We start from the raw sequence: 15,113 nt of genomic DNA on the forward strand, positions 1-15,113 counted from the left end.
ACTGGGAACAGTGTTATTTTTATTTATTAAAATAATATGTTTTATTTGAAAGTGTAGAAGGCAGTAAATTTGCCCTACATCAGTTCTTTATTGTGATTACTTAACTTACACACCCTTTGATCTAGAATAAAGTGACAGAAAATCCGATGCATAAAAAGAAAATTGCAGTTCAATCCAAAGAAGAAACATAGATAACCAGTCAATCCGAATCCTAAAGAGGTGTACGATATCAAAGCAAATCACTTCATTTTAAAACTAATTCAGTTTATAACGAAACGCCTACACAAAGGGAAATACATCCGCAACGAATTGTATAAAATGTAAATCTCCAATCTCCCAATAAACCCTAAAGAAATTATATATTTCCCACTGCAAATCAATTACGGATTATTCCTTAAAATAATTTAATTGAATTTAGAATTTCATTAAAAAATTGGCTTTTACCGAAATCACCGACGAATAAATTCGAAGCACTTCCGTGTCGACGAGCATCGGTCAGTCGATCAAAAAAAAAGGTGCCGTTTCAATCAAGCGAAAGATGGAGAGGGTACGAAAGAGCGAAAAACGTTTGAAATTCAAATGACGACGCCGTTTTCGTTCAAGAACAGCATACCTCTTTAATGTAATTTCCTTTCGGCGCAGGAAATACGAGTTGTTGACATTCGTGGAGTAAACGGTTTTCCGAGGCGGCGCCTTTATTAAAAAAAAAAAAGGAAAAACTACTCGTCTCGGGATCCAATCGCAATAATGGATGCACCAAATTAAATATTCTCTAATTAATGAGGTTCTGATGAACAACTTTGCCGGTTTGATGTGTATTTAATGTAACACGGTTATTAAAACGTTTCAAATACAGTTTTACTATTTTGTGCTTTATCAAACTTTTCAGCATGCTTGATAATTTATGAACTTCTAGGGCTTTTAAAATTTGAATATTTTTCAATGTATAATTAAAATTTGTTCCAGAAATGAATATAATTAGTGCGCTTGTTAAATAATTACTTACTTTAAGGTCGCAGGTTGTGTTGAGTAACAGGTTGCTGGGCTTCAGATCCCTGTGAAGTACGTTCGCCGAGTGTATGTATTTCAGCCCCCGAAGTATCTGGTAGAGGAAGTAACATATGTGGTCGTTACTCAGTCTCTGAAACAGTACAAAGAAAAATGTATGCTTTGCGGTCGGGGAATTACCGTTGGAGTTGCCAAGGAACGCAGAAGGGAGAGGTTTTAATCTTATAATGATTCAATTCTTGTTTGACACATTTTCTGTCTGTTAGCGAGGAAGACGTTTCAGTTTGGTATGTTGTAACACAATGGAAACAAGATTGATGAAACTTGTATTTTTATGTCGGAGATTAAGTAATGTAATAGGGTTTCTATGTAATTATATAAAGTTACAGGTCGTCAATTATGTGATAGTTGTTGGAAATATTGAATAACCAAGTTTGCGAATTACTGTCAAAGTTTAGGATTAGTTTATTAAATTACAGATTTAAATTACTTTTAAATTACTTTATAGTCAATAAAGTCAACACAGAAAACAACTTTATTTCTATTTGAATATTGTATAAATTTCTCAGAGATTGTTTTTCTTTTAAAATTTCCACATGATATGTGATACACAATATAGTTATAAAATTTATGCACGATTTGTTTCCGAATTACACCCGAAATTTAGATTTAACTCATAAATTATTATTTATATACAATACAAACAAAAACAACCAATCCATTTATGTATGTTTAATTAAATGGGCAGTAAATTTGAAATGGCTGTAAACTTGTTATGCAAACACACAAAATGTCCACAATTTACTGCAAATAAAGTGCGTATTTCAATCGTGTAATTAATTGTAAACTTGAATTGAAACATTCACTTTGTACCTTTCATAAAGATATTTTATAAAGATAATTAAAATGAAACCACTGAAAATTTTCAGCAGTTTTAATTTAATTATATGAAATTAAATTTATTTAATCATAATAAAGATTATTATTATAAATTTACAAATATATGAAACATTGAAACTAACCATTTTAACATTTTAAACAAAAAATAATTTTATTTAAATTTATATAACTTATTATTTACAAATCTATAAAATATATCATATTAAAAATTAAAATAAAATAAAAATAAGATGAGATAATTAATTTAAATTAAATTAATAACATTAATTAATTTTAAAATATAAAAAATCAGTTAAAATAAATAAACTTAGAAATGTACAAAAACATTAAAAAAAAATAATTTATTAATTTAAATTTATGAAATTTAAACAATATTAAAGTCAAAGTATTAAAATTAAGCAATAGATTTAAATAAAATAAAATAATTGATTAAAATAAAAAATAAAATGATTATCTTAAATTTATAAATAAAAATTTAAAATAACTTATTAAATTAAATAAATATACAAAAATTTATTAAAGTTAAGTGGAAAATAAATTTCATTGTGTGTTCAAAATTGATTGATTTAAAGTGACTTAATAAGATTATTTTCAAATTTATTTATTAAATTCAAATGAAAACTTTTCAGTTTTACAAGAAAAAATGTCTACAAATAAAGTTTTAAAATTTCTTCATTGCAGGATAAATGTAAAAAGTTTGAGAAATATTAAGTAAAATTAGAATCTCCTTAATTGAACGCATTGGAATGAAAGTTTTCTGTCGTACTGATTAGATTACTTGTAAAAGTTTTCCAATTCAAATTTCTACTATGTATGTGGAATGTTATAGATTGTAATTAATAGATAAATAGTTAATTATGTCATGGAACTATGTAAGTTGAAAATTTAATGATACTTTCATTGGATTAGTTAAAAATGTATGTGAGACTTTAGTGAATTATAAATCAACTTTCGATACATTCGTAATTTAAATCAATTTCAGCCATTTTGCAATGAAACATTTGTTTGACGTATGATTCTGTTTTATTGATGGCTAAATTTTAGAGTAATTGGGTGTGAATATATAAACATTATACAGCTGTATTATTTGCAACAGAATTTGATTATGAATACGAAATATCAGCAGGAAAAATACTATATTATTTACTTTTCAGTTCATAAACAAAACCAAAAGTAAAGACTAATATTTACACCACTTCAATATTTCCAACCAATTCATCACATAAATTTCTTATATAAATTTTGCAGAACAAGCTTCGGGCCATTTTTCTCAGCTCATAAATAAATTCAAATCAGCCACCTTCAAACAGTACAATGTTGTTTTACACGGGTACAAAATTGAATCCAATATTATACATTTAAATAAAAGAGACGCAGACGGACTAGTCAATATAAACGTACGTGTTTTCGTCCCTTTGCCATTCAAATTTGCTTTATTTTTACAACGGTTAAAGTAAATATCATTGGATATTAACGACGTCCACGTTGTTTATGTGGACCGAAAACACACTAATTAAAAACAATTATTTATATTGGTTTTTAGGGTTTAAACAACAAATTGTTTTTCAAGAGTAACATACAATAAACACCAGACAATTAAGGCCCTCATTAAATTCATATTTCAAAGCGGATTAAAGTTTTAAGTGTTTAATTTGCATCTAATAATAGTTAACACCATTAGGGTTAAAGACAAAAGTGTGTGTGTGAGAGAGAGTGCACTAAATAAATATTAATTCGCACCTTCTGCTTTATTCAGGCTTAATTCAACGAGATCATACAAAGTGCAAACTTTATCCGGCTAATGCTAATTAAAGTGTAAAAGCAAAACAGAATACAGCACTTGCATGCGCATAGTTCTAAATATTAATGTTGTGAATTTGATAATTAATTTAATTAAAAATGGACAAAAAACTGAGAGAAACTTTATAATTTCATAAAATAATATTCCTGCAGAGATGTGAATTACATTTGGTACATACACATACACTGCGTCTCTTTTGAAGTGGATAATATGGATTATCTAAATTCAATAGATTAAATAAAAATATTTTCAGTAGCTTATTTTATTTTATATATGTAGTGGTCATTATTATAGCAAATTTTTAAAATATTAAATATTTTAGCCATAATCCTTCTATTTAATGTAAATTGTTAATATTATTCCAGATTATTTTTAATAATTTAGTTAGTTGTGTTTGTCTATCGATGTTATCTAAATACTCCCTAGTAGGTCTTGGTATTGATTCAATGAGGTGGTCTATTTCCTCTTGAGATATAGTATCCCAAGTAGTTCATGTCTTAGAACCTCCAAGTGAAGCATCCCCAAGCAACATTGAACTGCCCCCATGTTTCACAGTGGATATAAAAAACGTTTTGTGTTTTTTTGTTCTTAAAGGATCAGCTATCATCTTTTATAAATTAAATTTAGACTTGTCACTAAAAGCTACTCATCCCTACCGTTCTGTGGTACAGTGAATGTGATCCTAAGCAAGTCAATAGGGCTTTATTAAAACATATTTTGATTTATTGGTCTGATTGGTACTCTGATTTTTGAAATAATTCAAATCCTCCACTTCAAAAGACGGGCAATATATTTTGCAATGCATTGTAAATAAAATTTTAAACGTATATTATTTTCCAAATTGAATAACAAACGTAGGCATTTATATTTAAAAAAGCCATTCCGGTGTATTTTTATTACCTTGGGGCATTTAAAAATTCTTCGTAGCAAATATGAAATAAACCCAGCTTATACATTTGTAAACAACTCCATATATTTTATTCAACTCAGAAACGTTCAATGTAAATTGTTACCTGTGATTTAAAAAAATAAATACAACGAAATAAATTGAATATGTATTGCTGATTTTCTATATTACAAATATAAAATAAATACTACACCTGCGTTTTTAAGAGTTTGTAAAGATCAGTCTCCATCAGACATTGTACAATATACACATCCTTCATTTGGTCTATCGTTACCGCCCGCAGTATATCCCTTATATCGATTATCTGAAAAAAAAAAAATGAAATACAATACAACACAAATAAAACTAAAAAGCTGTGTAATGGAGATAAAAAGGACAGTTATTCATTGGCTTCGTTCTCTGCGAACGCGTCGGAAATGTTTTCCAAACAAATTGATTGCAAACAGATACTAATTGTTTTCGTTTTCGATAAGAGGCATAACGGTGCAGTCAAAATGTTGAAAATATCGCAGTTTGGGAAGAAGTTAATTAACTTGGTGGGACATTTAATAATTGCAGTTAATTACTGAATCAGTTTGGATGCGGTCAGAAAATGAAATTTTACGCAATAACGTGGTAATTTATTAGTCTAAATTTATAATTACATTCACACACGATCGCGATAAACTCCACGTTAATGCGAAGTTTACGTTTCATTAAAATGATAGATGAAAGTGGATGTGTCTATCCGAAAATTTACTGAACTGAACAAATATTTGTACTGGGTGTCTTAAATTGGTTGTATTTGACTGTTAGCAATATGTTATGTCTCCAGACTAGTCAAAGAAATACTGATTTAAGCAACCAGAGTCCAATTTTTGAAACATTTATTCTCGGAAACCTGACCCCACAAAAACTAAACTAAATATTTATGTAACTTTTTATTAAACTATACTATAATTAAATTTACCTTAAAATGTCTCAAAAATAAATTTTCCAAAAATATATAATATAACGGCACAAAATGTTGATATATTTACTAATTTTCAATAGTTAAAATACGTTATTTTTATTTTTAAATACATTTTAAAAAATAAAATATTAAATATCTTGAAATTTACTAGAAAAATCTATATAGTGATAGTGATATTTTTGATAAATTTCGAGATAATTAATTTTTTCGTTATCTATTTAAAAATTTTGACATTATTAATTTTCTAATAAATAATCAATGGTTAGTATATGTTATTATCTGTTATTTATAATTGTTTGGGTTTATTGGTCGACGTTTGTTGGATTTATTTCCAACATCATTGAATTTTAGTGATATTTCTGAAAAATTTACAGATAATTAATTTATATGTTACTAATACTTTTATACATGTTTCATATAAGATAATATGAACTATATCTAAATTTTCCAAAAATATCGTTATATTTTATTGAGTTTTCTGATATAATTATTAAATTTCTATCAAATTACCAATACTTAAAATATATTTTAAATAATAAAAAATATTATATTTTAATGATACTACTGATAAATTTAGAAATAATCATAATGATCGTCATATTCTTAATAATTTTGTCATAATTATCAATTTTTTAAAAAAAATTAACAACAGTTAAATATGTTACTACTATTTTTTATATATGTTCATACAAGATAATATGAAATATCTCGCCATTTACTAAAAATATCGTTATATTTTAGTGATATTTCTAATAAATTTAGAGATAATTAATATTGTCGCCATTTAGGCAAGCAATATTTTTAACATAGGTTACTAATACTTTTATAAATTTTAAGACATTATATCTTAATGGTATTACTGATAAATTTAGAAGTAATTAATGATATTGCCATTTTCGCAATAATTGTATCATAATTACTAATTAAAAAAAATTATCAATGGTTAAAATATGTTACTAATATTTTTATATATGTTTCATAGAAGATAATATAAAATATCTCGTCATTTACTAAAAATATCGTTATATTTTAGTGATATTTCTAATAAACTTAGAGATAATTAATATTGTCATCATTCACATCAAACACTTTTATGTATGTTTCATTAAAGAAAATATTAAATGTCTCGAAATTTTCCAGAAGTATCATTATATTTTATCGACATATTTGCTAAATTTCTAGATATTTAATGTTTTGACTCACGTAGATATGTTGACGCAATTATTTATTTTTAAACAAATTGTTATTGGTTTTGTATATATACTTTTGTATATATTCAATAGAAGATAGTATTATATATCTTTGAATTTACAATAAATATAGTTATATCTTGATATAATTACTAGTTTCTAAACTCTCGACAGAATTCCCGTACTAACTAGTCCGGTGACAATGGCAACCAATTTAGCTCCGCCTGTATAATTTCCATAAAATAAAGGTATTCATATTACCAATTAAACGTGCAACATAATTCCATGAAAGTAAATGATGATACAAACTATTTACGGGACGAAGTAATCCCATAAATTCCAAACGTGAGGACGCAATTATATACCAATTTTGGAACCATTAAATGGAAATTTATGGAAATTTAATTTTGCTTCGTTATCGATGTTCCCCAATTTATATATTAGAGACGTATTTATGCCTTTATTTAAAATAAGACGTATCAAATTGTGTACTTACGTTCTCATGTTTGAACCTTGTGAGTATTTTGATTTCCCTCAATGTCCTTTGGCAATATGTCTGATGTTCGAAAGGTGATATTTTCTTGATGGCCACTTTTGTTTTTGTCACTGTGTCAAATGCCGATCTGGAAATAAAAGGAATATTTCATTTATTTTATAATTAAAATTTGATTGTCTAAAATCATGAATGGATCCTTTTGTTTTTGATATTGATAATATTACTACAGAAAATATTTGCTCAATTGGTTATTTGTATTATAAATTCCAAATTGCGGCCTTCAATTATTTAATGTACATTTCTCGTAAGCAAATTTACAACGAGAACAAAGAAGGAATTGATGCTTATCTTATTGATTTTTTGATTTTGTCGAGACATCCCGACCTGGGTTTTTTTTACTTAGAATTTTTATTTTGTTGGTTGTGTGACATTAGTGAATATACAGTCTAAAAAATTATTAACAACAAATTATATGAGATATGAAGTTATTACTATTAATTTTGTGTTTAAACTTGGTTTATGGATGGAGGCATTTAACTAGACCAATTGATATTAAAGTAAAAAATTTGGGAAGTTAGTAATACAGAAAATTGACAACATAAAAAATTATAATAATGTTTTTTTTTTCAGAACGCCCAGGGGAGTGTCCATTTGATAAGACCATAAAAAAAAATCCTCGTATGAACTATGGAATATTTCAATGTGGCGTAGACTATCAATGTCCAAAATTTTATAAATGTTGTAGAAGTGCTTCTTTAGGGTTTCGTATATGCAAAGAAGCTGTGAATATTCACGAAGGTATAAATTATTTTTAAATAACAATTCGTAAATGATGATAATTTTATTTCACTTTCAATTATTTCAATACATTTTTATTTTACGAATATCAATTAATCACGTAATTCTTTTCAACAGAAGAAACTGAAGTCAATACTGAACCGTCAACGTCAATTACTGAAATTTCAACGTGTAAGTTTCAGTTTAATAAATTAATATATATTATTTTTTTATAATATAAATTATGAAAAAAGACTAGACTTGAACTAAAACTTTTGAAACTAGCAATTGAAATTTACAAATACAATTTTTCAGTGTCAACTACAACAATTGGAGGAAGAGAATTCAGTACATGGCACCCAACAACAAATGATGAAGGGTTAACTGGTAAGCTTCTATTTAACGAATTATGAGAAAAATCAAGTACTTGCATCTACAATTGTCAAAAAGAATAACTGAAAATTGAAATATATGTTTTTCAGTGCCGGCTGCAGCAACTGGAGGAGGAGATGGTACTACTCAGTCCCCAACAACAAGAAAAGACGGGGTAACTACCAATGATGAAACTACATGTAAGTATTTACTTAATGAACTATGAAACAAATCAAACTAACAGTTACAACAACTATTGAAGAGGATATTTGAAATTTTGAAATGGTTATAACTTAAATATTTTTTAGTTTTGAAACTAGCAACTGAAATTTATAAATGTTTAAAACTATATTTTTCAGTGTCAACTACAACAATTGGAGGAAGAGAATTCAGTACATGGCACCCAACAACAAATGATGAAGGGGTAACTGGTAAGCTTCTATTTAACGAATTATGAGAAAAATCAACAACTGTTAAAAAGAATAACTGAAAATTGAAATATATGTTTTTCAGTGCCGGCTGCAGCAACTGGAGGAGGAGATGTGACTACTCAGTCCCCAACAACAAGTAAAGACAAGATAACTGCCAATGATGAAACTACATGTAAGTATTTACTTAATGAATTATGAAACAAATCAATCTAACAGTTTCTACAACGATTGAACTTTTGAAATGGCTTTAAATTAAATATTTTTCAGTATTGACTACAACAACACTAATTAATGAAGAAACAACTTGTAAGCATTTATTTAACAAATTACGAAAAAAGACTAGACTTAGGAACTAAAACTTTTGAAACTAGCAATTGAAATTTACAAATGCTTAAAACTATATTTTTCAGTGTCAACTACAACAATTGGAGGAAGAGAATTCAGTACATGGCACCCAACAACAAATAATGAAGGGTTAACTGGTAAGCTTCTATTTAACGAATTATGCGAAAAATCAAGACCTTGCTCCTACAACTGTCAAAAAGAATAACTGGAAATTGAAATAAATGTTTTTCAGTGCCGGCTGCAGCAACTGGAGGAGGAGATGGTACTACTCAGTCCCCAACAACAAGAAAAGACGGGGTAACTACCAATGATGAAACTACATGTAAGTATTTACTTAATGAATTATGAAACAAATGAAACTAACAGTTACTACAACTATTGAAGACTACAATTGAAATTTGGAAATGATTATAACTTAAATACTTTTCAGTATTGACTACAACAACACTAATTAATGAAGAAACAACTTGTAAGCAGTTATTTAACAAATTACGAAAAAAGACTAGACTTACGAACTAAAACTTTTGAAACTAGCAATTGAAATTTACAAATGCTTAAAACTATATTTTTCAGTATTAACTACAACAATTAGAGGAAGAGAATTCAGTACATGGCACCCAACAACAAATGATGAAGGGTTAACTAGTAAGCTTCTATTTAACGAATTATAAGAAAAATCAAGATCTTGCTCCTACAACTGTCAAAAAGAATAACTGAAAATTGAAATAAATGTTTTTCAGTGCCGGCTGCAGCAACTGGAGGAGGAGATGGTACTACTCAGTCCCCAACAACAAGAAAAGACGGGGTAACTACCAATGATGAAACTACATGTAAGTATTTACTTAATGAACTATGAAACAAATCAAACTAACAGTTACAACAACTATTGAAGAGGATATTTGAAATTTTGAAATGGTTATAACTTAAATATTTTTTAGTTTTGAAACTAGCAACTGAAATTTATAAATGTTTAAAACTATATTTTTCAGTGTCAACTACAACAATTGGAGGAAGAGAATTCAGTACATGGCACCCAACAACAAATGATGAAGGGGTAACTGGTAAGCTTCTATTTAACGAATTATGAGAAAAATCAACAACTGTTAAAAAGAATAACTGAAAATTGAAATATATGTTTTTCAGTGCCGGCTGCAGCAACTGGAGGAGGAGATGTGACTACTCAGTCCCCAACAACAAGTAAAGACAAGATAACTGCCAATGATGAAACTACATGTAAGTATTTAATTAATGAATTATGAAACAAATCAATCTAACAGTTTCTACAACGATTGAACTTTTGAAATGGCTTTAAATTAAATATTTTTCAGTATTGACTACAACAACACTAATTAATGAAGAAACAACTTGTAAGTCTTTATTTAACAAATTACGAAAAGAGACTTAGTCACTAAAACTTTTGAAATTAGCAATTGAAATTTACAAATGCTTTAAACTATATTTTTCAGTGTCAACTACAACAACTGTAGGAGAAGCCACCACTCAGTCTCCAACAACAAATAATGGACGAATAACTACTGGTAAGCTTTTATTTAGTCAATTATAAAAACAATTTAAATAGTGGTAGCTACAATTATCTTAATTGAAATTTTAAAGCTTCAGAGTCAATTGTGACAACCGTAGGAAGCGAAGTCACTACTCAGTCCCCAACAACAAATAACGAACGGACAACTGGTAAGCTTTTACTTAGTGAATTTTGAAAAAAATCATATACAGATAGCTAAAATTATCATAAATGAAATTTAAAAGTCTCAGAATCAATTGTAACAACCGGAGGAAGCGAAGTCACGACTCAGTCCCCAACAACAAATAACGAATGGACAACTGGTAAGCTTTTACTTAGTGAATTTTGAAAAAAATCATATACAGATAGCTACAATTATCATAAATGAAATTTAAAAGTTTCAGAGTCGATTGTAACAACCGGGGGAAGCGAAGTCACGACTCAGTCCCCAACAACAAATAACGAACGGACAACTGGTAAGCTTTTACTTAGTGAATTTTGAAAAAAATCATGTACTGATGCTACAATTATCATAATTGAAATTTAAAAGTTTCCAAGTCAATTGTAACAACCGGAGGAATCGAAGTCACGACTCAGTCCCCAACAACAAATAACGAACGGACAACTGGTAAGCTTTTACTTAGTGAATTTTGAAAAAAATATACAGATAGCTACAATTATCATAAATGAAATTTAAAAGTCTCAGAATCAATTGTAACAACCGGAGGAAGCGAAGTCACTACTCAATCTCCAACAACAAATAATGAACGGACAACTGGTAAGTTTTTACTTAGTCAATTTTGAAAAAAATTATATACTGATAGCTACAATTATCATAAATGAAATTTAAAAGTTTCAGAGTCAATTGTAACAACCGGAGGAAGCGAAGTCACGACTCAGTCCCCAACAACAAAGAACGAACGGACAACTGGTAAGCTTTTACTTAGTGAATTTTGAAAAAAATCATATACTGATAGCTACAATTATCATAAATGAAATTTAAAAGTTTCAGAGTCGATTGTAACAACCGGAGGAAGCGAAGTCACGACTCAGTCCCCAACAACAAATAACGAACGGACAACTGGTAAGCTTTTACTTAGTGAATTTTGAAAAAAATCATATACTGATGGCTACAATTATTATAAATGAAATTTAAAAGTTCCAGAGTCAATTGTAACAACCGGAGGACGCGAAGTCACTACTCAATCTCCAACAATAAATAATGAACGGACAACTGGTAAGCTTTTAGTCAATTTTGAAAAAAATCATATAGTGATAGCTACAATTATCATAAATGAAATTTAAAAGTTTCACAGTCAATTGTAAAAACCGGAAGAAGCGAAGTCACGACTCAGTCCCCAACAACAAATAACAAACGGACAACTGGTAAGCTTTTACTTAGTGAATTTTGAAAAAAATCATGTACTGATGCTACAATTATCATAAATGAAATTTAAAAGTTTCAGAGTCGATTGTAACAACCGGAGGAAGCGAAGTCACGACTCAGTCCCCAACAACAAATAACGAACGGACAACTGGTAAGCTTTTACTTAGTGAATTTTGAAAAAAATCATGTACTGATGCTACAATTATCATAATTGAAATTTAAAAGTTTCAAAGTCAATTGTAACAACCGGAGGAATCGAAGTCACTACTCAGTCCCCAACAACAAATAACGAACGGACAACTGGTAAGCTTTTACTTAGTGAATTTTGAAAAAAATCATATACTGATGGCTACAATTATTATAAATGAAATTTAAAAGTCTCAGAGTCAATTGTAACAACCGGAGGAAGCGAAGTCACTACTCAGTCTCCAACAACAAATAATGAACGGACAACTGGTAAGCTTTTACTTAGTGAATTTTGAAAAAAAATCATATACTGATAGCTACAGTTATCATAAATATAATTTAAAAGTTTCAGAGTCAATTGTAACAACCGGAGGAAGCGAAGTCACGACTCAGTCCCCAACAACAAATAACGAACGGACAACTGGTAAGCTTTTACTTAGTGAATTTTGAAAAAAATCATGTACTGATGCTACAATTATCATAATTGAAATTTAAAAGTTTCAAAGTCAATTGTAACAACCGGAGGAATCGAAGTCACTACTCAGTCCCCAACAACAAATAACGAACGGACAACTGGTAAGCTTTTACTTAGTGAATTTTGAAAAAAATCATATACTGATGGCTACAATTATTATAAATGAAATTTAAAAGTCTCAGAGTCAATTGTAACAACCGGAGGAAGCGAAGTCACTACTCAGTCTCCAACAACAAATAATGAACGGACAACTGGTAAGCTTTTACTTAGTGAATTTTGAAAAAAAATCATATACTGATAGCTACAGTTATCATAAATGTAATTTAAAAGTTTCAGAGTCAATTGTAACAACCGGAGGAAGCGAAGTCACGACTCAGTCCCCAACAACAAATAACGAACGGAAAACTGGTAAGCTTTTACTTAGTCAATTTTGAAAAAAATCATATACTGAAAGCTACAATTATCATAAATGAAATATGAAAGCTTCAGAGTCAATTGTAACAACCGGAGGAAGCAAAGTCACTACTCAGTCCCCAACAACAAATATCGATCGGACAACTGGTAAGCTTTTACTCAGTGAATTTTGAAAAAAATCGTATACTGATAGCTACAATTATCACAAATAAAATTTGAAAGCTTCAGAATCAATAGTAACAACCGTAGGAAGCGAAGTCACCACTCAGTCCCCAACAACAAATAATGAACGGATAACTGGTAAGTTTTTATTTAGTGAATTTTGAAAAAAATCAATTACTCGTAACTACTATCATAATAAATGAAATATGAAAGCTTCAGAATCAATTGTAACAACCGGTGGAAGCGAAGTCACTACTCAGTCCTCAACAACAAATAATAAACGTATAACTGGTAAGCTTTTACTTAATGAATTATGAAAAAAAGTAAGTAGTAGTAGCTACAATTATCATAAATGAAATTTGAAAGCTTCAGAGTCAATTATAACAACCGGAGCAAGCGAAGTCACGACTCAGTCCCCAACGACAAATAATGAAGAGATAACTGGTAAGTTTTTATATAACGAATTATGAGAAAAACAAGTATTTGTATCTACAACTGTCAAAAATAACTGAAATTTAGAAATTGTTAAATATATATTTTTAAATGCGTTCTACAGCAACTAGAGGAGAAGTCACAACTCAGTCCCCAACAACGAATAATAAACGAATAACTGGTAAGCTTTTATTTAGTGAATTTTGATAAAACTCGAGTACTGATAGCTACAATTATCATAAATGAAATTTGAAAACTTCAGCACCAATTGTAACCACTGGAGGAAGAGAAGTCACGACTCAGTCCTCAACACCAAAAAGTGAACGGATAACTGGTAAGCTTTTATGTATTATGTGTAAACTCAAATATGCACCTATAACTGTCAAAAACAATAAAAGAAATTTGTTAAATATTTATTTTTCAGAACCAATTGAAACAACTGGAGAAAGAGACAACAATATTCTGGGGCCAAAAATTATTATTGAAGGACCAACGTGTAAGTTTTTGTTTAATGGTCTAATAATAAACATAAAAATGAACAGCCACAAGATGTAACTGAGGATAGAAGAGGTAGTAAAGAAATCAAACAACCAATATTAATCCACACTTAAAGAGAACGAAATATTTACAAGTTAATATTGTACTTAGATAATTTTCAGTTTATTAGTTTCTAAAAAAATAATTTAATCTTGGCCCTTCCAGTCAATTTCCAAAACAAGATAAACGAAGAGGAAAAGAAAGAGAAGGGGAAGGAAGAGGAAAAGGAAATGGAGAACGAAAAGGAGAAGGAAAAGGGAAACGAAAAGGAGAAAGAAAATGGGAAGGAAAAGGAGAAGGAAATTGAGAAGGACAATGACACGGAAAAGGAGAAGGAAAAGGAAAAGGAGAAGGAAGCGGTGAAGGAAAATGAGGAAAAGGAAAAGGAGAATGAGAAGGAAAAGGAAAAAGTCAAAGAAAAAGAAAAAGAGAAGGAAAAGGAGAATAAGAAGAAAAAGGAGAATGAGAATGACAAGAAAAAAGAGAATGAGAAGGAAAAAGAAAGGGAAAAGGAGAAGGAAAAGAAGAAAGAAAAGGGGAAGGAAAAGGAGAAGGAAACTGAGAAGGAAAAGGACAAGGACAAGGAAAAAGGGAAGGAAACGGAGAAGGAAAAGGAGAAGGAAACGGAAAAGGAAAAGGAGAATGAGAAGGAACAGGAAAAAGGGAAAGAAAAAGAAAAGGAGAAAGAAAAAGAAAAGGAGAATCAGAAGAAAAAGGAGAATGAGAAGGAAAAAGAGAATGAGAACAAAAGAGAAAAGGGGAAGGAGAAGGGGAAGGAGAAGGAAAAGGAAAAGGAGAAGGAAAAGGAGAAGGAAAAGG

The 15,113-nt window shown here is 29.2% G+C and overlaps 1 protein-coding gene and 1 long non-coding RNA gene across 3 annotated transcripts in view; one reads left to right on the forward strand and one right to left on the reverse strand.

Moving 5' to 3' along the window:
* The window catches only part of LOC109603469 (mitogen-activated protein kinase 1), a 57,484-nt gene that overhangs the window by 4,527 nt on the left and 37,844 nt on the right, over positions 1-15,113 (reverse strand). The window contains exons 2-4 of the mRNA XM_049967166.1: positions 7,255-7,381; positions 4,810-4,920; positions 1,007-1,141 (exon numbers count right to left, since the gene is read on the reverse strand). Of these exons, the coding sequence (XP_049823123.1) occupies positions 1,007-1,141; positions 4,810-4,920; positions 7,255-7,381 (373 nt within the window). The remainder of the gene's footprint in view (positions 1-1,006; positions 1,142-4,809; positions 4,921-7,254; positions 7,382-15,113) is intronic.
* On the forward strand, positions 8,019-10,658 carry LOC109603479 (uncharacterized). Of its 2 annotated transcripts, none has more exons than XR_007547977.1 (3): positions 8,019-8,052; positions 8,170-8,223; positions 10,646-10,658. It is a non-coding gene; the product is annotated as an uncharacterized LOC109603479 (long non-coding RNA). The 2 variants fall into 2 exon arrangements; XR_007547976.1 differs by lacking the exon at positions 10,646-10,658 and adding an exon at positions 8,347-8,359.

The sequence above is a fragment of the Aethina tumida genome, chromosome 5 (assembly GCF_024364675.1).
Source record: "Aethina tumida isolate Nest 87 chromosome 5, icAetTumi1.1, whole genome shotgun sequence".
Lineage (NCBI taxonomy): Eukaryota > Metazoa > Arthropoda > Insecta > Coleoptera > Nitidulidae > Aethina > Aethina tumida.